The sequence below is a fragment of the Rhinolophus sinicus genome, linkage group LG01 (genome assembly GCF_036562045.2).
Source record: "Rhinolophus sinicus isolate RSC01 linkage group LG01, ASM3656204v1, whole genome shotgun sequence".
NCBI lineage: Eukaryota > Metazoa > Chordata > Mammalia > Chiroptera > Rhinolophidae > Rhinolophus > Rhinolophus sinicus.
Window position 1 is genome coordinate 183,038,781 of NC_133751.1, and position 24,146 is coordinate 183,062,926.

The window sequence follows — 24,146 nt, forward strand, 5'->3', positions numbered from 1 at the left end:
TACACGTCACTAGTTAGGCACCATCATCTTTTTTTTTCTGACAATGGATTTTATACAAATTACACATATGTTAATTTCTGCTACTGGCATCTGAGTTGTATTTAACATTATTTACACAGCATAGATGAGGCCTCCCGTTTCCACAAAGCTTTCAGTTAGCCCTCCATCCTGGATTTCATTTTGTTGCCATGAGTCAGTTTTTCTCTTCCCTGGCAATTTGCTGAAATGACCCCATCTGCCAGTGAATGAACCTCAGAGCTGTTTCCTGCAGGGGGTACATTTCCTTCTGCAGGATGAATCTGTGGTCAGTATGGAGAGAGCCCCAGCAGGCTGAGCATACATAGGAAGGCCATGGCAGTTGGGAATCTCCCGCGGTTGGTAGGAAAAACGTTTAGACATGAGGTGGGAGTTGGTCTCAAAACACTCTTTCCTCTCCTAGTGTTTGGGTTTCCCGGGGCATAAGAGGTAGAGAAAAGGGCAGGAAAGAGGAAGAAGGGGAGGCTGTGGGAGGACAAGGAGAAGGGAATATGTGGCTATTGGCCAAAGTCTGAATTCCAGCCATGTAATCTGTTCAACTCGGTTATTAGGGTTTTATGTGCAGTCCTTCAGCTCTGCCTATGCTCTCAAGCAGGCTTCAGAGATGCTCCAAGCTCCACTTAAAAGTAATAAAAATAAAAAGGAAGAAACCACATATTCTGCTGCTTTGAAATAAGTAAACATTCAATAAAAGAAAAGCCTTTCTAACTGTTAAGAAAACATAAAAATGCAAAAAGATCTATTTCTTTAATGCTCCTGTTAAATATATTTCCCAGAAATCGTAAGCATTTCGTGTGAATCACTAAGGCTCTTGCCTACAATGCGTCAAAGCCGGTGAGAGTGTCTGAAAGCAATTAATGCAAGTTCACTGTGCTTCTGAAGAGTATGTCTTCTTCTGGAAAGCAGAGGGATAGCATAACTTAAAACCCAGTGTGGTAGTGACAGTTAATAAGCTTTTTATAGCCCCTGTATGTATCTGAATATCATACCTTATTCGTATCTTTATCTTTCTTGCTCACTCAATCATGCTTCTTTTCATTTAATTTTCATTTCTGGCCTCATTTTCATGTTGTTTTCCTGCTTTAATAATCTCAGAGTAGAATTTTCATTTGCCACCAAAAAAGCTCAGCAAAAGTAACAGTCCAGTGGCTGACAAATCTCTTAACTGATTCTCACAAGTCAGTCTTCCAGAGGTCCTTTTTGCCTGTTTGTTTATTTTTCAGTAAGATGGATCATGAGTGATGTGCGTGGTGCTTTACTTTTTGGACCCTCCAGAATTCTTTTTAATGTATCCGGCATTTCCAAATTCATTGTTTCCTAACTTCTCAATGGGTAAAGCAAATTAACTCCAGGATTCCCAGCCGCTGAATTGAGCCAGAGAGCTGCCAAAGACTCAACCCCAGCAGGTGTTTTATCCTCTTAGGCAGAAATCTTAGAATGCTGTAGGACCTCCCTGCTTTGCAATCCTATAAACAAACAGCAACAAGTTTGAGATCTGAAGATTCCCTGCTTTGGAATGAAGAGTCGCCATGACCACCAATTTAGGAGTCACAGCCTGGAATGAACAACAGCCCAGGGGAAAGGTTAGCTGTTTAAGGGTGGGTGGGAAGGGTGGCCTCGAGGAAGCAGTGGATCAAGGTATCAGAGGGATGAAACATGTTTGTTGTTTACATACAGGTTGTCTTCATCTTGGAAACAGAGACACACACCCCAAATAAATGTCAAAACAATAGACTAGAAATCAGCGTTTTAATTAGAAATCTTATTTTTAAGTCTTCAACTGCTTGACCCAGTTAGCATTAATAAGGAAGATTTTTAAGATTGAGTTTTCCTTCAGTTACTGAAAAGCATCAGCTCACTCAGTTTCTGCTGGTGAACACATCTTAAAAAGCAAATCCCTGTCTTCTTTTGCATGCCACGGTGTAGACTTCGAGTTTAAAATATAATACTTCTGTTATGGAAAGCATACTGAGTTTCACAGCATTCCACCTCCCTCCTGAAAAGCTATAGGCATTAGCCCCAGCAAGCATACGTATTGTGGAAGGCTAAAAGTAAAATAGAATCTTTTTCTATCTAAATCAAGATTGATGTACAACACACACAAATCTGTTCACTATTCTACCAATAATATTTACATAAAAGTAGGCAGTGTCCTTAGGTACCCCCTAGAAAGGGGAGAAATAATTGGTCAATTGTCACTGAATTTTTATCAGATTCATTAACTCTGAAGTACAGTGAGAACCATCTGAGGTAAATAAGTAAAGATTTTTGTGACATACATTTTAGACAGAAACAATAGCCGAATTGAACAAAACCATATGAGATTACAATACATGAAAGTTAATGCTTTCTGCATATGCATATGCTAATTCAGAACCCTGTTTAGAATACATCAGACAGCAGAAAACCTTTTATGGGTGTATTTCAGAATAAACTATGAAAATGTAGTCAAAGGTCTGTGAACTTCTCCGCCCCCATATTTTGCTTGAGCTATATCAAACTGTAAAATTTATAAAATGACAAGACAATATCATGGGTAGTTTGTAAATCAGCTAGTTACAGAGAGAGTGAACCATTATCCAAGTCCAAAAAATATGATGACTGTGAGATTTGTGCATTTTCACATCTGACATCATTCTATAGATTTCCAAGTTTAATATTAGTGGTGACTGGATCTTACAGCCTTTTCCAAATACATCATTGATACCTAAAGATGTTTCCTGATTGGAGAAGGAGAAATACATTCTGTTTCAAACTTTCAGCTCTCCTCGGATTCACAGCTCACCACTAATTTGGAGTAAGAATGTCTAAACGTTTTCCTTGCTCAACTTTTTAGGCCTCAAGCCATTGCTCAGGATTTCGTTTATGCAGTGTGTATACTAAGTGGAAGAAGAGTGGATGCTAATAGCTGTATAAACTGCCCAATGGGATTTAGGAGGAAAATTGTAGACAGACAGTACTTAGCAGAATTAAGAAGTGAATTAAATGAGAGACTGGATGTAGAAAAAGCCAGAGATAGAGCTGTACATATTGTGAATTCGGATCATTTGTCAGGATGCATGGGAATCTGTGAAGGATTTGAAAGTCAGCATACCTAGAAAACTCAAGGAAAGACATAGAAGCAGAAGTAAATATTTGCTGGAAATTAGGGGATAACTATGAAGAATTCTACTAAAATCTTTATCACGTGGAAAACAATAGGATGGTGAGGACTTATTTAGTTAGTTGGATTGAAGTTAGATAGTTATCTGACATCTGATGTTTTTAATGGTTAAATTCTATGTACATAATCCATGTGAGGCATAATGGCTGTTCAGTAAATGATTGAGTGAATGAATAAACATTATTGAATTCTACTTCCCCAGATGACTGTTTAGGGCCTCCCAACCTAGGCAGAATCATAACATAAGTAAGGTCAGTTTGGGGTATTTTTCTATAACCCTTTCTGAGGTTTCCTTGTGTATTCTATTTCTTTTGACTTCTTAATTTATACCAAGAAATTTCATTTTATGGATAGAAGCCATTTCTCTTATACATGTTGTATCATGTTATCTGAGAATTAATGACCTGGGAACTCCTTCACTTCCCCTTCATCAACTCTATAAACAAACTATTTTCCTCTCCTAGCTTCTGCTTTCTCTGCGTCTCTGGTCTACCTTAAGGCTAATCTCTCCAGAGGTTCTGTATATTTCTGTCCTCTTCCCTTATCAAGAGTTTTGCTCTATACCAGTGTACATAATAGCATTATTCACAACAGCCAAAAGGTGAACACAACCCAAATGTCTATCAATAGCTGAATGGATAAATAAATGTGGTATGTACATACAATGGAGTGTTGTCCAGCCTCTAAAAAGAAGGAAATTCTGATAGAAGCTACAACATACATGAACCTTGAAGACATTATGTTAAATGAAATAAACCAGCCACCAAAGGACAAATATTGTATGATTCCATTTCTATAAAGTAACTAGAATAGTCAAATTCAGACAGAAAGTAGAACAGTGATTTTTACAAGGGGCTAAAAGCAGGGGAAATGGGGAGTTACTGTTTAGTGGATATGGAATTTGTTTGGGAAGATGAAAATATTCTGGAGATGGTCGGTGGTTCATGGTTACACAACACTGTGAATGCACCTAATGCCACTGAATTTATATACTTAAAAATGCTTAAAATGGTAAATCTTATGTATATTTTACCACACTAAAATAATAATAATAATAATAATAATAATAATAATAACTTTATTCTTTTCTCTCTCCCATCTCTAACCTCTCACACTCTGTGGCATCTCTTCTCAGCAAACAAAAGTCCTCCGGTGTCAGCCAAATTGAAAACCTTCTTCCATGTTCCACTCTGCCTCTAGCTACCACCCTGCCAGCCAAACGTCTTGAAATGGCTGGACACACACACAGACACACACGTTCGCACTTACCTGCCATTCCCTCTTGAGTTCATTCCCGCCTGGGTTCTGCTCATACCACTCCCCTGAACCTGGCCAAGGTGATGAATGGCTTCAAATTGCCAATATAATGGACCCTCTTCAGTCCTCACCTCACTGGACTTCTCCACTGTATTCCGATCTGTTGACCACGTCCTCCACCTGCAACACTCTTCTGGGATGTCCCGCACTGCACTCTCTTGAGTTCCTTCTTCCCTCCACCCACTCCTACCAAAAACCTTTAAATTTTATAGTTCCTCAGGACTTTGTCCTGCTTCTTGTCCCATCCATTGGGATTTCCCAGAGGCGTAGTAAAATAACCATGTTTAAAAGTTCACGTTTGATTCCTCTCCTTGACCCACCGCTTCCAAATCATTATCTTCTCTTTTCAACGGTCACTGCTTTCGTCTAAGCCACCATCCCTTTTTCACCCACACCCCTGTAGCAGTTACCCATCAGCTGTAGTGTTTTTACTTGCTCATTTTTACTTCAACAACCAGAATGGTCTTTTGGAATGTACATCACATTGCAGCACTTCTGCTTAAAATGACTTGGTTTCTCCGCTAACAACTCTGTAAATCTCCCAATTTCCTTACCTACCTTCTCTGTTCCTTGAATTACTAAGAAATGACCTCCTCTCATGCTTAGACTAAGCCCTCAGGCCTTCACTCCATGGTCCTTGCCCTCTTTTCCATGTGAAGCGTGTGCCAGTATCCCCTCTGCGCTCCTTGCTTTGGCTACCCTGACCTTCTCTCACTGCTTGGAATGCACCAAGCCTTTCCCATCTCTGTCCTCTGCCTATGCTCATCTCTCCACCCACAGGCTGATCTCCCATCTTTGCTTGTCTGAACCTCTCACCCTGAGAGTCTCAGTTTAAATGTCATTACTTCATTGAGCACTTCTCTAAACAACCAATTGTCCTAGCATTGTCTCTCCTAAAACCCTTCATAGCACTTCTCACAACTTGCATATATATATATATACTTGTTTGGCAACTGTCTCCTCTATCAGAATGAAAGTTCCATGAGAGTAATGTCTGGTTTTGTATCCCAATATAATATCAACCTGCACCGAGTGCTTATGACAATGTCTGATGCGGAAGAGATGCCTAATAAATATTTTTAAAACAAATGTATGAACAAAAGAAGAAAGAAAGCTAGTTCTCCGTGAAGCTGTTTCATACAACCTCTCTATAGAAATGAACAGGGACAGGTGTTTTAAGCAAAGTTATAATTCATGAAAATTCTAAATTTACATAAAGGGCATGTTGAGAGGTGATTTTTTTCACTTTACAAAAAGATCCATCATAAAATTCTTTAAACAGCCTTTCCAGGTACATAGAACATAAGATTTTATTGATTGAAACCATATGTTTGCACAGAATTCTTCAAGAAAATATCTTTCATATAAAGCAAGGTTGACCTATAAGCAATTTCCTTAAGGCACCTAGCCCAGAATGGCCAACTCTCAAATTTCCCCGGTAATAGATAATGGGAGGCCTGGAATGCAGTGGATATTTGAAACCCTAGAACGCAAAGCAGTAATTTCAGCCTTTTAGGGCCCCCATGACTTTTCTCACAAAAATAGCTAATGAGGAGATGAATTAATGTATTTGAACCTCCCCAACTCCTCTTTCTGTATGTTAGTGAAAGTAAGAATAGCTGTGAAATCACCTCCAAAGAGGCTACGATGGAAAGAAGAACAAAGGCTTGTAAAATTCACCAAATTGATGCTTTTCTCCCAAATCCCCCTACCACCACTGATAATTAAGTTGTCTGGTTGAAAAACTGGAAAAAAGAATTCAGTGTGTTAATAAATAAAATACAGTTAACTTCTCTGGGTCTTAATTTTCTCCTTAACAATGTGGGAGTCCTTTTAAAGATTATTGTTTTATAATTCTGCTTTTGAACCTACACAAATGTTACAAAATAAGGTAATTTGTGACTGTTCTCTCTGATTAGTGAAATAAATTTCTCAGCTATTTCTGCCCTCCTTATTGGAAACCTTAGTAAATAATTATGAACTTTAAATTGAAACATTTATATTATTTGTGGAATTGGTTGATTTGACTGATGATTCATGCTAAGAAAAAAATGCTTTCCAGAATTTCTTTACAGCTAACCTTTTCTTTATCAAACATACTCCACTATGACGGAAGTATAGTAAGCTATTCTTGAACTGCAGTGCGAGTGAAATATTATAGCCGTAGGAAGGAAAAACACTTTATTGTTGTGATAATAAATATAAAGGTAGACTTGGGTATAGGTTAATTTTACCCTTCAAAAACAAAACCACTTTATCTCAGAAAATCCAAAACCTCCCAATTTAGAAAATATTTGGAACATGGGGAAAAAACAAGCCTGATGTCTGTAGAGTTCTTGGCAACGTTTTTGCCCTAGACAACTTCCTGACTGAAGCATTAGTCTACCCTCCCACAATTTTTATTGTTTTGCCCAAATTATATTGGATGATATGTTGAGGGAAAATTATTTCTCTAAGTGATGTACTAAAGTATTAACTTTTTACATAAAGGGTTTTAGAATAATAATGTTGATCCCTAAGACTCTTCTGCATGGGTCTGAAAAGCTAAAGAATGTATTCATGAAAATGCACATTATTTAGCTACCCCCTGCTTTGTAGGTTAAAGAGAGATCTTAAATATATCAACAAATATCAATTGTCTGTTCGAAAGTTAACGTTCTTATATTTTGTCTGTATTTTTTCTCTCTTCCCTATTTACTTCTGCAAATGATGTCAGGTCATTTCTCATTGAGAAAGAGCAATAGATTAAGAAAGAGAGTCAGGAAAGAGAAAAAATAAAGAAGACTGGGGAAGATGGAGTTAAAGCTGATACTTGATCAGCCAAAATCCCCAAACTAGACTAGATACAACAAAATAAATAAATAAATAAATAAAATAAAATTGCAGTACAAGCGGAGGCCAATGGAGAGATGGCAATGAGAAGAGAGAAGGTTCATGAAAGAGGATTTGTTCATCGGAATTATAAATTGAAGAAGTATCAAGACTGGGTGGGAGAGGCTTCTGAGGAAAGCAGGATGCAGTCTGTATTCTGATAACAATAGGAATATGGATATTAGCAGTGACATCTTCCATGTGTGATACTCAGAGCTGCCACTTGACTAAAAACAACCTCTGCTTTGAATTGAAACACAATCCAGAAAGAAACAAATATTTACCCATTTTTATGGAATGCTAAGAAAGACAAGAGTGTCTTACAAGTTTATAAGTCAGGTCCTCATAGGAGATTTTCAGTCATTGTGCATTTGTCAGGAGGTTGGGGGACAGGGATGGGATGTGGTTGGGGGGAGGGTGGCAGTCAGCCCACTAATGTGCAATTTAAAAAATATCCTTAGGTTGGACAGATAAATGGATGAATGGATACATACTTGTAGATACATAGGGTGAGCAAGTTATAGATACACACACACACACACACACACACACACACAGTTAAAATTTGCAACTATTTAATAAAAAACAAGGGATAAATGGGATTTCCTTAGATTTAAGAAGAATCTTTATCTTAACTGGAGAATATGTGTAATTGAGTGATCTTTTTTGCCAGTTATCAACAAAGCATTGAGTCATTTTCTTTTTTCATGTGTGTTGATACCAAAACCATGGGAGAGTGCCTCTGAAGAAAATATCTGTTGGGAAAAATGCCTCTTGTTTAAGAATGTATCCTACTAGTAATTTAATTGCAGCTTTTTTTTTCCCAAATGTAAAGTTTTATTTTCATAAAAATGCTAAGGAAACACAGTGTTCTTTTAAAGTATCATAATTGCAGAGAACCCTAGTGCACTATTAGTGGGAATGTAAATTGATGCAGTCACTATTGAAAACAGTTCAGAGGTTCCTCAGAAAATTAAAACTGGAACCATGTTATCTAGCAATCCAGAATGCAATACATTCTGGGTATATCCAAAAGAATTGAAATCAGGATCTTGCAGAGATTTCTGCACCCTCATTTCATTGCAGCATTATTCACAGTAGCCAAGATATGGAAACAATCTAAGTATCCACCAACAGATGAAGGACTAAAGAAGAGGTGGTATATGCATGCAATGGAATACTATTTGGCCATGCGAAAGAGAAATCCTGCCATTTGTGACAACAGTGATGGACCTTGAGGTCATTATGCTAAGTGAAGTAATTCAGACAGAAAAAGATAAATACTGTATGATATCACTTACAGGTGGAATCTAAAAAAGACAAACTTCGAGAAACAGAATAAAGCAGTGGTTACCAAAGGTTCGGGGTGGGGGAAATGGGGAGACATTTGTCAAAGGGTATAAACTTCCAGATATAAGATTTATAAGTTTGGGGATCTAATAGATAGCATGGTGATTACAGCCAACAATACTATATCATATCCTTAAATGTTGCCAAGAGAGCAGATTGTAACTGTTCTCACCACAAGGAAATGGTAAGTAACTATGTGATAGGATGGAGGTGGTAGCTAATACTATGGTGGTAATCATTTTGCAACTTATAAATGATCAAATCAACATGTTGTACAAATTAAATTTATACAATGTTCTGTGTCCATTATATCTCAATAAAGGTGGAGAAATTTTTTTTAAAGAAAGATCATACTTGGCCCTGTGCCCAGTTAACTACAAATATGCAAGGCACCGAGGAGTGCTCAGAGGACATTAACCCTGGGCTGGTTTAGGAAGCCTGTGGCTACATATGAGAGTGAGTGTGCTGTGAAGGAGAGCACAGGGTACGAGGCCACCCAGGTTCTAATCCCGGCCCTGCCCTGAACTTATTGGGCGGTCTTGGTCAAGGTCCAAGACTTTTCCGAGCTCTCAGTTCTCCATTTACAAAGTGAGAGTATTAAACTAGGTGTTCTGTAAGGTCCCTTGCAGCACCATCATTATATAATCCCATGAGTTTAACTTGAAATGTTGATGCCACTTGGAACTCTGGAGGTCTGCTTAGGAGATCGATCAGGTTTTAGTTATATACCAGAGTCCCAAAAAATGTATACAATATACAAGGGGACACTTTGGTCAGCATTGCTCAAGCAGTGGTTCGCCGTACCCAGAAGTGTCTGGACGCTGATGGTAACCACTTTGAGCACCTCTTGTAATTGCAGAAGTCAAACGTGACTTGTATTCATCTTTTGTTATCGGTATATATTGAGTATTACATTTTTTATACAGTTTTCCTTTCTTAAAATGTGGATACATTTTTTGGTACCCTCTGTATTAATTATAACCTGGCAGTTCTTTAATCTCTAGTAAAGTAATGGTTTGAAATTTTTCGTCTTGAATCATGATTTTGTGCATGCTGCACGATCAATATCTGAGTGGAAAGACAGAAGGACAGAAGGAAGAGAATCCAGTAACTATATTATTTTTCTGCTTTCAGTGTCTTAATTTACTTCCATTTTATGCAAAATCTTGTATTACTTAGAATAAAAAATTATGGTTTCATGCGTTCATCTCATAAATATCTTAAGTTTACCGCAGAAAGAACAGGGTTACTGTTAACACCCATCTTCATGTTTCACTAGATTTGGAAAGAAGAAAGATGATAAGGGTGGGAAGACTGAGAGGAAAGGTCCTCTGAAGCATGGTGGCCTGAGAGAAGAGGAGCTGGAAAAAATGAAAGAAGAGCGTGAAAGGTGAGTAGAAACACTGAGTCCCTATTTTATTTGAGCCTATTGTTTGTTTTTCATTTGGTTATTGCATCAATCAACTGGAGAAATTTTATTTTAAGAAGCATAGAGGTTGATACAAAAGGAAAGGTATCTCATAAAAGGAGACTGCCTGTCTTGGGGGATTTTTATTATATTTTGAGAAGAAATTAACTTCATGTTTTTATTGTATCAGTACTTATAATTTCATAATATGGTACCCCTGGTTTTGACTATACCAATACATGTTTTCCCTGTGGTTTAAACAATCAGATTTTTTAAATATAAAAAGGTCATTTTAATATTGATGTTTAGAACTATCAAATTTCCATAGTCTGTTCCTAATTTTTGTCAAGCTGTTGTATGCCTTCTTAATTTTATTCTGCTAAATCCATTTGGGTACTGTTATTTGAGAAGTACATGTCCTTCATTTTTAAAAAGCCAGTGTCTTTTATTAGGCTATCAGCGAGTTGCAAAGTATGTCGCCCATCTGTTAAAGGGCTGGTTCCATTTACTGAAATAATGACAGTTTGCAAGGGCTGAATTCTCCTGTTTGAGGAGCTTAATGTTCCCATTTGGACAAGAGGTCCTTTATGTATCTGTGATGTTAACTCTGGCACTTATCCCAAGTAGATGTGTAAATATATGATTTTGAAACATGTAGTTGAATATTCATATTTCTGCCAAAAATTCCAAACCTTTACAACTAAATGAAGCTTGGAGAGAAACTGAGATTACAATAAAACTGGCATATAATTTTAAGTATTTAATTCTGACCTCATGTATGAAATCAGATTTCTCCAACATGAGTATTAGTAAATAACAATAGTTCTTTTAGATTTTAAAGAGTGTCTCATACATATATTAATCCTCTAGTATGTGTACTAAGAAAATCATACTTATCATTGTGTTTTCTAGCACAGAGCAGGCTAAGAGTATCTACTGTTAACCTTTGACCCTTACAGTGTAGTCCATTCCCGTTGACAAGGCTGACTTGATCAATAACTAGGAAAAAGATAACCCTATTTAGACCGTTCTCATTTTTGAGAGGTTGATAAGCTCAATCCCAGGGTCAGTGGAGCCATTAAAAGAACATCAAGTGCTTTGCATTGTTGTTGACTATTCATTCATCTGACAGAGCTGCCCCAAAGATGAATTCTCCATTATAGCCCAAGAAATGTATTGTAAAATGTAATTCAGGCTAAGACTTCGATGCACATATTGGCAAAGACCTCTCTGTGGTGAGTCCGCATCACAGAGCTTTGCTGCTCCCCTGACTTCACTTACTGAGGCACCAGCGTCCTATGCCTCGTCTTCAGGAAACTGAGCTGCTTGCTGGAACGCAGACTTCACATTTTTTTGTGGCGCAATACTTGCTTGGGGTTGGGGGGCGGGGGCGGTGGTTACTCCTAGTAGCTAGAGACCTGTGTGCCAGCTAGAAAATTGATAACCCATAAAATATGGTGGGTTGTCTTTAAGTAAGAGTTCATTTCCTTTCTGGTTTTGCCTTTAGGAAGCAGGTGTCTGAGGGAGTCTTGTGCCTAAAGCAGGGCTGTAAATTCACTCAGCTGGCTATAGAGGATTCAGGTCTAATTTTTAAAAATTATGTCTGGTCAAAATATTGAAAGAACTATGCGATTAGCTTCCATTTAGGCCACTTCCCACACGTGAACACATAAAACACATCGGATAGGGGTTTCCTAGAGACAACAGTGTCTCAATCATGTATGAGGGAAAGAAGATGGAGGAGTTGATTTTATGGTTGGGCGCTATAGAATTAATGACCAAGGGCATGTCAACAGCTCAGAGGCCGAGGGCCATAAAGGGTGGAGGTGGAAGCTGAACATGTGGCATTGTTCCCAAACCCTGCGTCCCATTTCTTGGCTCTCCATCATCCATAGGAAACCAATTCACAACTCTTAAAGAACTCAGTGAGTGTATCACTCTTCATGACATGGCTATGGAAGTAAAATAGAATAAAATAAGAACTAGCACATGAAAGTTGACAACGTTGTCTTTTTTTCTAATACATTTGGAATCTATTACCTTAAGATGATTCAAGCCACCCTATTGCTTACTTATTTCATCCTAGCTACCATAGATGTAATAGTTTTTCACCACTAACATATCCGTTTTTCAGAGGGTTTAAAGCACTTAAATGAAATATATACATACTGTACAGTGCTGAAGCCAGCCTGTACTAGCTTGCGAGAGACAATTATTATGCTTTCAATAACTTTGTGAGCTGATAGTTAAACCATTGGTAGCTTGAAGTTGGTTATAGTGAGAGTAGTTACTCCACAGAAATTGGCAAGTGTGATAAGTTGGGGGGTTTTTTTGTTTGTTTGTTTTTTCAAAGAACCAGTTTACCAACATACCACTGAGGGTCTATTCCTACCCTATTTAACACATGACCAGGAAGAATTTATCAAAAATACAGACAAAAAAAATTACTCATCCAAATCAAACCACATGACTTCTTATAGCTGTGTTTCTCAAAGTGTGATTCATGGACCTCTTGCATCAGAATGAATCACTTGGGGAGCTTATTAAAAGTGAGGATCCCTGAATCCCACATCGGACTTGCAGGATGAGAATATTGGCAGTTAGAGCCCAGGAATCTATGTTTAATAGGTAAGCCCAATGTGATTCTTCAGCGTTCTAAAGTCTGACACCCACTAAGTTGGAGAAACAGGATTTGGCTGGAATATTAGGTTAAACTATTCCTGTTCTATGATAAATGATATACAGATTTTTTTCCCAAGAGGATTGAATAACTCAGTCTGAAAATATTGTCATCTTTTTCATATGCCTTCTCTGAAGCATCCTACTTACTGGCACACTATTTTGTAAATGCAAAAAGAACCCTTGTTGGTGCTTGCTCACCTAAGGAAATATGGATCACTTTCTCCCAGCATTCCCCATGCACAAGAAAACTTACAAAAACAGTAAAATCCATAAGAAAATTTTGGAAACATAAAGTATAAAGAAGTTGATTAAAATCATGCATAATTCCATAACCACTATTCATATTTTTATAATCTTTTTACCATGTATATATTTTCTTTGAAAACTTGATATCCATACTGAATATGTAATATCTTACTTTTTCACATTATATTGTGAGCATTTCTTCATGTCATTAACGTTTTGAAAATGTCATTTTGATGACTGCCTAATATTCTCCGAGATCGATATACCATAACTTATTTATTTCACGTTGTCAAACATATAGTCCATTTCCATTTTTCACTGGTCCAGACTGTCATACCTTGATGAGCATCCAGGTACAAAAATCTTTATAGTTTACCTCTTAAATCATGTAATTCTAGTTTGAAGATTTAATTTTTTTGTAACTGTTTTACTTAAGGGTTAATCTAACTTCAACTCTAAATTTTAGGATTATATCATCCCTCTCCACTCATCCAATTATTTTTATTATGATTTCCATAACTCAGTTTTACCTACATATCTAATTTCTGATATGGAACTGTTTGGGTGCTATATATGAATATCTTATTCACAATGAAAGCTATGAAAAGGTCAAAAAACTATAATTGGCTCATTGAGTTACTAGGTTAGATTAAAGGATTGCAGAGTCCAGAACAGTGGTTCTCAGTTTGGGTAGGGGGGGTCAGTTTTGCCCCTGAAGGAACATTTGGCTTTATCTGGAGACATTTTTGATTGTCACAGCTTTGTGTGGGTGGGAGACAGGGAGAGAATTAGTGCTGCCATATACTGTATAAAGGCCAGGGAGGTGGCAAACGTCCTACAGTCACCATCCCCCAACAGTGAGTTATCCAACTCAAACCATCCATAGTGTGGAGGTTGAAAGCCCTGTCCTAACCTCTGAACTTCACAAAGTAAGGTTACTCCCCTGGACGTTAGAATGACATTGTGTCATGATATCCTATGGATAACACAGAGAAATATACTCCAGATGACATAACCCTAGAGGGATTATTAGCTATTTGAGACTGTACCCCAAGATTACTATGAATAGTCCATCAATATAAGTTTACAAGAAAAATGTTTTTCTCAAAAATTTATTTTTAATGCTGGCCTGCTGAATGTTGGCTTTAATGATCATGCCTGTTGATCATATTTTGAATGCCAAGAAGCTGCAGGGGTAGGTAATGTGTCCAATGACAGAATAATCTGGAACAATGGATTGAATCGGAATAAATGTAAAGTCTTGCTTTTAATTCCAAAAATGAACTGTACAAACACAGGATGTGGATGGTTTGACTTAATACCAAATACATGAAAAAATTGCCTGATGGTTTTAGTTGAGGGTAAGTTTAGCATGAGTCAACATGAGGATGTGCCTGCCAAGAACTTAATCCAGTCCTAGGCTGCATTACTGGAAATTCATATACAAAACGAAGGAAGAAACAGTAATTCCAATTTTACACTGCTCAAATCACACCTGGGATATCCGATGCCTGCCTCACACAAAAAGAATGGCAGCACTAAATCCCGGTCTTTTGAAAATGTTGGGGAACCTGTGAGTGCATAGTCTGCAAAGTTAAGACTTAGTCAATTTCACATGATTGAGGAACTTTCACATGCAAGAGGAATTTGACGTATTTATACCACCCATTCTATTCTATTCTCTCTCTCTCTATTCATCTATGTATTTATTTTCTTGAAGATACTAATGAGGAATTATTTTTATTAATTTTTTTTTTTTTTTTTTTTGGTGGGGGATATTGGGAAACAGTGTGTTTTTCCAGGGCCCATTAGCTCCAAGTCATTGTCCTTCAATCTAGTTGTGGAGGGCCCAGCTCAGCTCCAACTCAGTCGCCGTTTTCAATCTTTAGTTCCAGGGAGCGGAGCCCACTATCCCATGTGTGGGAATCGAACCAGCAACCCTATTGTTCAGAGCTCGCTCTCTAACCAGCTGAGCCATCCGGCCGCCCAGATGAGGAATTATTTTAAGAGAGGTAGCCTTTAGCTTAATAGGAGAGAAAACATCCTGATAATTAGAATGCCCCATGAGGCAGTGAGTTTGTTTACACTGGAAATGTCTAATAAGCTGATTGAGAAAGGATTAGTGCATCAGAAAAGTATTGGACTAAATCAGAGTTTCATAAACTTCAGTCATTGATATATTACCTTGTCTTACTTATATTTACATATATCCAAATAAATAAAATACATAAATGCAAAATCCTGTAAGTTCATGTAATTCAATGCATTAAGCTACATACCATCAGAAATAATTTTGTGTATCATCAGTGCTGCATTTGTCCTAGATGATCTCTGTGGTCTTTCCTAGATCTTAATTAAGGTTTGAGAAATATATGAATATCTAAGTGTAGAGGCATTTACTTTGAATTTCCTCAAGTGGCCTTTCCATGGCATTGGTTCATGGTAGTATATGTACTACTCTTGTCTGAGTCTATAAGCCCAAGTTCCTTGCTCAGAATTGTGCGTTAGGAGTTTCTTTGTCTCATATTTGATGTCCTGAGCTGATCATGTGTCCCCTCCTGACACAAGTCAAACAGTCCATTGTACTGAAGCCCTGTTTTAAATAAACTCGTTTTGTTCATGCTTCCGTGAGATTGGCCATAATAAAACATCAGTTCCAAATGCCTATGTCCATTGCTAGAAGGATGAATTCAATATGATAGTCAAAGATTGTTTCTGTCTGAATGTTTTAGCAAGTTAAATTAAATTAGCACTTTCCAACATTCAGATTATATAAATAAGTATGGTGAGCTGAGAGCAACAGGTTGTCTTAACCAGTCAATAAACATTTTTTTTTGTTTGTTTAATTCTAAGACTAACTTAAATTTGTAACCTTCTGCAAGGTGTGAAATTAAGGATTATTATACTGGGCGGGGGGGGGGGGGGGGGGAATCTCCATTGACACCAAAGGCTGTCTTTCATTAAAGTCCCATATTACTGACCCTGAAACAAGATTTCATTAAATAAAATGTCTTACTGACAGTGGATGTTAATACCATATGAGTTTGCACTCCAGGATCTCCTTATACCATGTCAGAGTTTATTTTGCAAGGGAGCTCATTTACTGTGTTAACGAAATGTTGTTTTTGTAGGTCTTATTAGAATCTTAGTAGGATAAATGAGGAGATGAGGGGGAAAGAGGCAACCGCTCTAGCTCCAGGATTGAGAAGTATGAAAACATATGGCTCTTGTTTTCAACAACCAGCCTGAACGGAATGCTTAAGTGAGAGAGAAGCTAAGATTTAGGAAAGTTAATCAGTTTCAGTGTCTGAATTCAAGGTTCTTGGTTTTCTTTCCGTTTAGGAAGCCTTCCAAGAACGGCAGAGGCTTCTCCCTTGCCTTATCAGCTGAGCTGCTTGTGGCCTGTTCCTTTAGTTTAAATCAATACATGTGTTTTTGATATTTGGCAAACCAAGATTTAATTATGCAGCTGCAACTTCCCCCACATAAACGAAATGCATCTTAGAGAAATAAAAACATTCAGAAACCATTTATAGTTTGAGAATACAAGTGGGTGAAAATCTATTCCCAACCTCTCAGCATTTTATTTAATTATGGGAGATTTTTATGTTACTGGAAATTGAAGTGAAAACCAAAATAAGGCTAGAGTTTATCCAACATTTGTTCACACTGAAAAATGAAGATGCTTATTGTATTCTGAGAAAAGGAATGAAAGTATTATATTCTGAATTAATATTTTAATTGTAACCTACGTAACTATTACCCTTCTAAACACATAGAACAACAAATGAATTGATAGGATTTTGTCATTATTGTATCCCAAAAAGAGTTCATATTTTATTAAAGAAACCAGAAGGTTGATTTCTTTAATATGCCAAGAGGCTCACTATAATTATTTACTGAACTTAAACTTTGGCATTATTTAAACTGTTGAAAACACCCATGTTTTGGCATGATTACATTCAAATGATTAATTCAGCATGGTTTTGCTCCGCACTGAATATCCCTGTCTTTTGCCGCAGAATTTGCTGGGTCCCGTGGTGTGGGCAAAATAAAATGTTGGAAAGCTTCCCAGTTTTAATAGTCCCAATTTATTATTACCACTGAACCCTGATCAGATCACGGACTGGATTAGATCCCAGTTTTTCAAAAGGCCCCAATTTATGACTCCTTTCGAATCGTGGTAAAAATGTGTATTTGAATAAGGCTTTAGTTGCCTAAAAGAGATCCAGTTAATTACTTTTAGATTCTTATTAGGTCATCACTGCACGGAGTTATGAAAAATATCATTAGATGATGTTTCTCAGGCCAAGGTCATGTTCTCATTTATGCTGACAGAAAGAAGCTATCAGATTTCTGTTTTTCATAGTATTAACCGTCTCAGTGAATGAAAAGAGATTTGCCATATCCCAGTAATTACTATTGATGCTTGTGTTAGGGTAAGGATAGCCTCCTTTCCCAGAATAAGAATTAAAAATGAGAAAGAGAGAGAGAGAGAGAGAGAGAGAGAGAGAGAGAGAGAGAGAGAACACACACAGCATAGTGGCTATGTCCTACCACCCCTCATTCAGGGACCATCTTACAAGATTTACCTGTAATTTAGAGGGATGAGGGGGTGAGACACAGAAGGATGCTGGTGGCTGTAATATCTGTACATTTATTTGATCTTTGTAACACCTATCTTCTCAGAAATGCTTATGATCACCAAAAAATTTGGCACATTACTATATTCCTATAGACAAGAGATGGGAACACCTACATCCCAATGCCATGCCAGCATTTTTTATGAGCCAAAATCCTTTTATGGAACTTGAATCAATGTTAGAAGTGCTGTATTAGCAACGACTTGTCAGCCGAGCTGGATTAATATATAAAATGAATCACTTGACTGGCATGCTTTCCAATAGTCATTTAGACAAACTTCTAAGATTAAAGTACACCAGCTCTTTAAAAAGTGTTTTAAGAGGATACTCTTATATTCAAATACCCTGGAGTGACATATTATGTTATTGTATTCAATTATAGTGCAGTTGAAATACATTCTGAAAAGGAATTATACTAATCTGCCTAGGATGATCCCGCAGAAATATATAGAATACCTAATATGATTTAAAAATGAAACTTGGAAAGAAGTTCTAAATTCTATTGATCTGAATATTTCGTTTTAATATACACATAAAAATATATTCAACATAATCAATAAACTTTGGTCATTCGCTGGACTTTATGCTAATCAAGTTACAGATATATCTGGTTCAGTGGAAGTTACCTACAGCAGTGCAGAATTTGAAAGGAGCATTTTCTGTGAAAGCTTTGGGTAATTATAGTTACCTAGTTGTAGAAGGAAGACCTTTTGGTGACTAGAATTTAGTAATGAGACACCAATTCTCATGTTATCAGTTGTTTACATTGCCTTTGGATAAACCACTTTTGAGGATGTATTATTTTTAAAGTCCCTCTTTTTATTACCATGAAATGAAATGGTAATAATAGTACTTTAAGGCCTCCATTTTATACATTTTGTTTGGCTAAAATGCTTTTTCACTGCTAAGGTCCTTCAGAGAAAAAAAAAATTTTTGAGTAAATAAAAGTTAAGTGAATCCAGAATATTTACTGTGGACTAGGCTGGGCTGTGTGCAAGCAAACTTAATTTGCTAAAAAAAAATGTCCTGAAAACCATGGACAAATCAAACTTTTATAAGTCAAATGGAATTTTCTAAAATTTCTAAAGTACCTCACCTTCATTTCTTATTTGGACATATGTTATATCCTGCTTTGGAATGCTTCCATGACAACACATCCACTCTGGAGACCAGGAGTAGTTATTGTTCACATAGGTTGGCAAATTCTGCAAGTTGAACGGTATGCAACCTATTGTCTTCCAGAATCTGCTGTTTTCCCCCCTCACATTCTTTATATAGAAATCCTAACCTGGGCCTGTGATTTACAATCACCAAACTCTGAATATGTGTTTTTTCCAAATTTCCTGGGCACTTTTTTATAAGAGTAGTTTTCAACTGGGAGTGATGTTTTCCCCCAGGGGGCATTTGACAATGTCTGAAGATATTTTTAGTTGTCACACTGGAATCTAGTAGGTAGAAAACAAGAATTTTCTCACCATTTTCCAATGCATGGGACAGCCCCCTACGAGAAAGAATTACCCAGCCCTAAGTGTCAGTTGTGCGAAGGTTAAGAAACCCTATTTTAGATAAATAATTAGATAATATAGATACATGTGTATAGATATAGATGGAAATATGTACTTCTGAATGAATATGCAATTCAGTACTTCTGTATTTGTACCCGAGGGTGTATATTTTTAAAACCATTTCTCAAGTGGTGGTTGTTTATATTATGATTGGGATCAGCTTGCCTGGGTGGTGGCCCAGGGCAGGCATGTGGCCAAGTGGAAAGACTACAGGACCCAGGGGTGGATCACACCTGGGCTGAAGATCTGACTTTGCATGAATTCACTGTCAAGCTACTTACCTGCTTCAAGCCGCTGTATTCTAAACTGTTCCCTGAGAAGTCTGTCTTTTAGATTGTTGTGAAAAGTAATATTTGTGAAGCAAGCACCTGGTTCACTCTAGGTGTTCAGTGTTATTTTCTGACTAGTTCTGGGGATTAAAAACCCCAGATAATCCAGTCACTAACCTGTGGCAGCCCAGAATGCTCTGAGACACAGCATCCGTGAAAATTGCTGAATTGGATACTGTCATGATGAAGAAGGCCAACTTGAAAACAGACTTTGCCCAGCTGGGAGTCATGCCAGATACTTCCATTCAAGAAGCTTCTCCTCATTTCTTATCGATCACCACTTGGAAGTTGCTCCTCACGGTGAGCTTGGCATGAGATGGCAGCACAGTAGGGGGAGAGCTGGCTGCAACCAGGGCTGGGCAGCCATGGAAACAAATTCAGGGAGAAGGAGAACAAATGGCATGGGTGACCGCTAGCCCCTCGGTCCACAGGGTGTGCGACCGCAGAAACACACTTGTAACCGCGGTCATTAAATTCACAAAGTCCTCGCGTTACCTTTTTGTTACATGTACTTACATTCAGGGCAGGGGAACTAACTCTGGCCTGCTCATATTTCAAATCCAGTCTTTGGTGGAAATGGAACAAACTGTTCATTCACTCTCTCCCACCTACCTGTTCTTGCTCTGTACGTTAATTAATGACTTTATGTGCATCTAAATTGACTTCAGATTGATGTCCAAAGGAACCTGACTCCTTTCCCAGGCTCAAAGTCCTGCCTCCTTCTGTCCTTTGTTTGATTTCAGTGTTGAGAGTTAAAGAGGTTGAAGTGGTTTGGGCTATGGCACAAAGGTCTGCTTTTCCAAGAGGTCACTTGAAAGAGCCTTTTTTTTTTTTTTTAACAGTAATAACAGTTGACGTTTAGATGGAAGATACACGTATTCATGTTCTTGGAAGATATTAACAAATAAATAATAATTTGTGAAGTCATGATTCTTGAAGTAGAGATTGCTAAATATAACAGGTTGATGAAAAGTGGATCAGTAAATAATAGCTTTGATCAGCAATTCCTCTCTCCAGAACTTTTAATCACCTTCTGTTGCCTACTGTATACAGCTTAAATTCCTTGGCCTAATGTCTGACAATATTCAGCTTTCTAATTATAACTTCCATTTGGAGCCAAGATGTCCTATATACTCCGGAATGTTCACTCTTTTTCAGATTACCATAGCACTTTCCAATCTCTGTGTCATTCCTAATACTATTCCCCTTGCCTAGAATACTCTCCTTCTGCCTACAGTGGTCCAAATCAATGAGAATTCAGTAAAATCTCACTTCTTCCATTACACCTTCCCAAATGATCCAAGTTAGAAGAAAATTCTTCCACTAAATAATTTGGGTCAAGTTACTTAATTTTTATTATCTACAGCTTGTTTAATTGCAAACGGGTACATAACCACTTTAGCATAACAATATTATTGTGAGGGTTAAATGAGATTCCAAGCTGAAGGATGCAGAATAGGGCCAGGCATAGAGATGGTCAATAAATGGTGATCTTACCATTTTTCTTAGAGACAGTGTTTATTTGAAAGCGAATGAGCATTAAAATAAAAAAGCGTTGAATCCAAAGTCTGCGTCCTCCGCATTGCCCGTGCAGCCGTGCATGTTTTGCTGAAACCTTCTGAGACCTGGCTAGCTCATCTGGAAAATTTTTTCCAAAAGGAGAACTAATATCTAGCCTTCTGAGTTCCTGTGAAATTCACATAAGATGAAGCAATTTAAGCATGTAGAGCAGTTCTTGGCACGTGTAAACGCACATTGTTATCATTACTGTTGTTATTTTGCTGCACTAAATTTTAGGTGTTTGTAATTACAGACATGGTTTCTCTTCTTTCTGAGCTTGTCATGTCCTGGAGGCCAGGAGGACATTATAATCTTTTCTCTATTTCTCTCAGCATCTACTACATTCCATTTCACAGAGTAGGCCATTGATAAGCAGTTGTGAGTCATGGATGAATGAATTAATGAACAAATACAAAACTGCACTCATTTTATTTTTCAAGTGAATAATCAGTAGAATGGCACCAAGAGACACAATAGGCAAAATCAATGGTTGACACAGCCATATAGTTTAGAAAAATAAGACTTCCCCTGAGGCTATGTCATGGTGTCAAGAAGCATGAGGTCATTTGTAACTGAGGCAGTAGAACGTGGAAATGGATCGTTGAAGCACCGTGGCCACCCTGTCAGGACTATCAACACTTGTTTTCCTATCACTGAACCAGATCCTGAGAGACGGGACCTTCAAGTGAAGGCAATTTGTCCGCTTCTCAAAACAAATGGAAAGGCTGTGGGCCTTTCCTAGAGAGTGATTTTGTTTGTTTGTTTGTTTGTTTGTTTGTTTGTTTGTTTAAATTGGGCTTTTGCCTCCATTCTTTTCCAGTGGCTTAAATTTAACCAGTTGAAATTAGTTTTAGTACCATTGATTTCAACCTCTTAAACTGAAATATTTGCCTTTATAGGAAAAACTGAATTTGTACAGATGAGACACACTATCCTTGGCTTATTCCCCGTCAGAGGAGGATCTTTTCTGTGCTGCATGTTGAGCCGATTCAATCAGAATTCACGGTGCAGATTATATTTCAGGGGCAAGCATAAAAACTGTAATGGAAATAGAGGATCATGAAAAACGGCAACAGCCATTTGCAATAGGCCAGATGCCGTAGAGTTATTCTCTCAGGGAGGCAATATTACTAAAATCCTAGTCCATAATTAGGAGTCCACATTACCATTAAAGTACAGTTTTTATCTTATAATTTCTTTTACACTCTCCTGCAAATTCATATCTTTCCTTCTTGTCTAGATCCTAATTCTCTTGAGGCATAGATTGTGACTTCTACTTGTTTCATTTCCTTACATCTCAGTAGAGGGAAGATATTTAGTAAAGTCCTGGTTGATTTAAAAGTGTGGAATAATGTCAGATTTAAAATAAGTTACTTATGTAATTTAAAAAATTGAGAAATTCCTGATAATTAGTGGAAAATAATAACTATGTATTAAAATAGAGTGCCTAAAATTTTTGCCAGTTTTTGAAATTATAGTGTTCTGCTTAAAAATTACCCTGATTATAATAGTAAGCACCAGGTCTAAAAAGTAAAAAAAATAAAATAAAATAAGTAGAGAAGGAGTTGCTTAGGCAAATCACTTTTAAAAAATAACAGTGAACTCCATTATTGACAGTATCAACAGCTAATTAAAAATTCTATTAGTGAAGATGTAAAAGATGGCACATTGCCAATTCAGATTGACACTGAGGAGACAGAGATAATTGGTATTTGTTCAATAATCCTAAAATGTTTCACAGTCTCTAATAGAAGCTATGATAGCCAGAGAAAATTTCAAGTGCTAAAAAATATATATTCTAGGCACTTAAAGATATTTTCAGATCAAATAATGCGTCTTTGCAAAAGACTATAATGTTTTAGCTGAATGAGCATCAAAGGATATTTTAGTGGGTTAGCTTTGTTTAAGGAACAAAATCACTGCGTCAAGAAAATGCATAGTGTAATTCATATGTTTTTAATCTGGTTATAGAGGATGTAATAAGAAAGTCCAAAAAGGATAATTTACTAGTTGGACTTTTAAATTTCAGAGCTGTATTTTGTAATAGTCATATTAATGAATACATATTGAAAAAAATTCTGCAGTGACCATTAAATGTTCCACTTTGGAAAAACAAGATTAACCAAATGCTCTTGTATTATAGTTGGCTGCTTTTGGCATTATTAAAACCAAATTAAATATGTTGCCATATTTTTTATATAGTAGATTAAAAACTTGGTGTAGTTAATTTATCTAATTTTTAACAATCAGTTCTATCCCAATAATTATTGATTTACCTTGTCAATTTCAAAAGATGGACAAGTAAGGCCTAACAAAGAAAGGAATTAACTGAAACCAGGCATTTTTCAAAATGTTAAGAAATGGGCAGTCAGTTCTTGAGGAAGCCTAATCCTTCCTTTCACCAGCAAACAAAAATTCAATGCCAAGAAAACTGATATTATGCTAAAATATTCCCTACCTCAAATATGTATATAACTTAAGATAAAAATGGATGCCTAATATCAGTGACCAATTCATATTATCAAATGAGAAATATTCAAAGGAAATAAATACACTCTATTGGTGTTAGTCATATAACCCTCACTGATCAATCTGAAATTACCACCTGCAGATATCAATTACCATGGTTCACAAGACTGTAGTTCACATAAGCTTGGCTCTGCCTAAGTCCAAAGAATTTTTTTTTTTAAATGTGACACAATAAACCAATATGGGGTGTGAACCAAAGTGGAAATTTAAGTTATCAAAGATATAGTTAGAAATTTTGCTTCTAAACAGGAGAGGAGGAACACATTCCGCTAAAAAGCATGCCAATTAAGAAGGGAAAATTGAAAAAGATCTCCAAATATCACAAATTAAAAATAAAATATGTAGTATGTTTTTACAACTTTTCTGAAGCATTTGAAAACATGAAACTATGTAGACATGTTTATGATTCGATTTACACATTCATTTTTACATTGCCTTATAAGCAGA

At 37.0% G+C, this 24,146-nt stretch overlaps 1 protein-coding gene across 2 annotated transcripts in view; it reads left to right on the forward strand.

The window, feature by feature from the left end:
• Nucleotides 1-24,146, forward strand: part of PARD3B (par-3 family cell polarity regulator beta) — a 946,787-nt gene that overhangs the window by 753,344 nt on the left and 169,297 nt on the right. For both annotated transcript variants that reach the window (XM_019726886.2, XM_074340795.1), the window contains one exon: nucleotides 10,017-10,127. In XM_019726886.2, coding sequence (XP_019582445.2) covers nucleotides 10,017-10,127 — 111 coding nt within the window. The remainder of the gene's footprint in view (nucleotides 1-10,016; nucleotides 10,128-24,146) is intronic.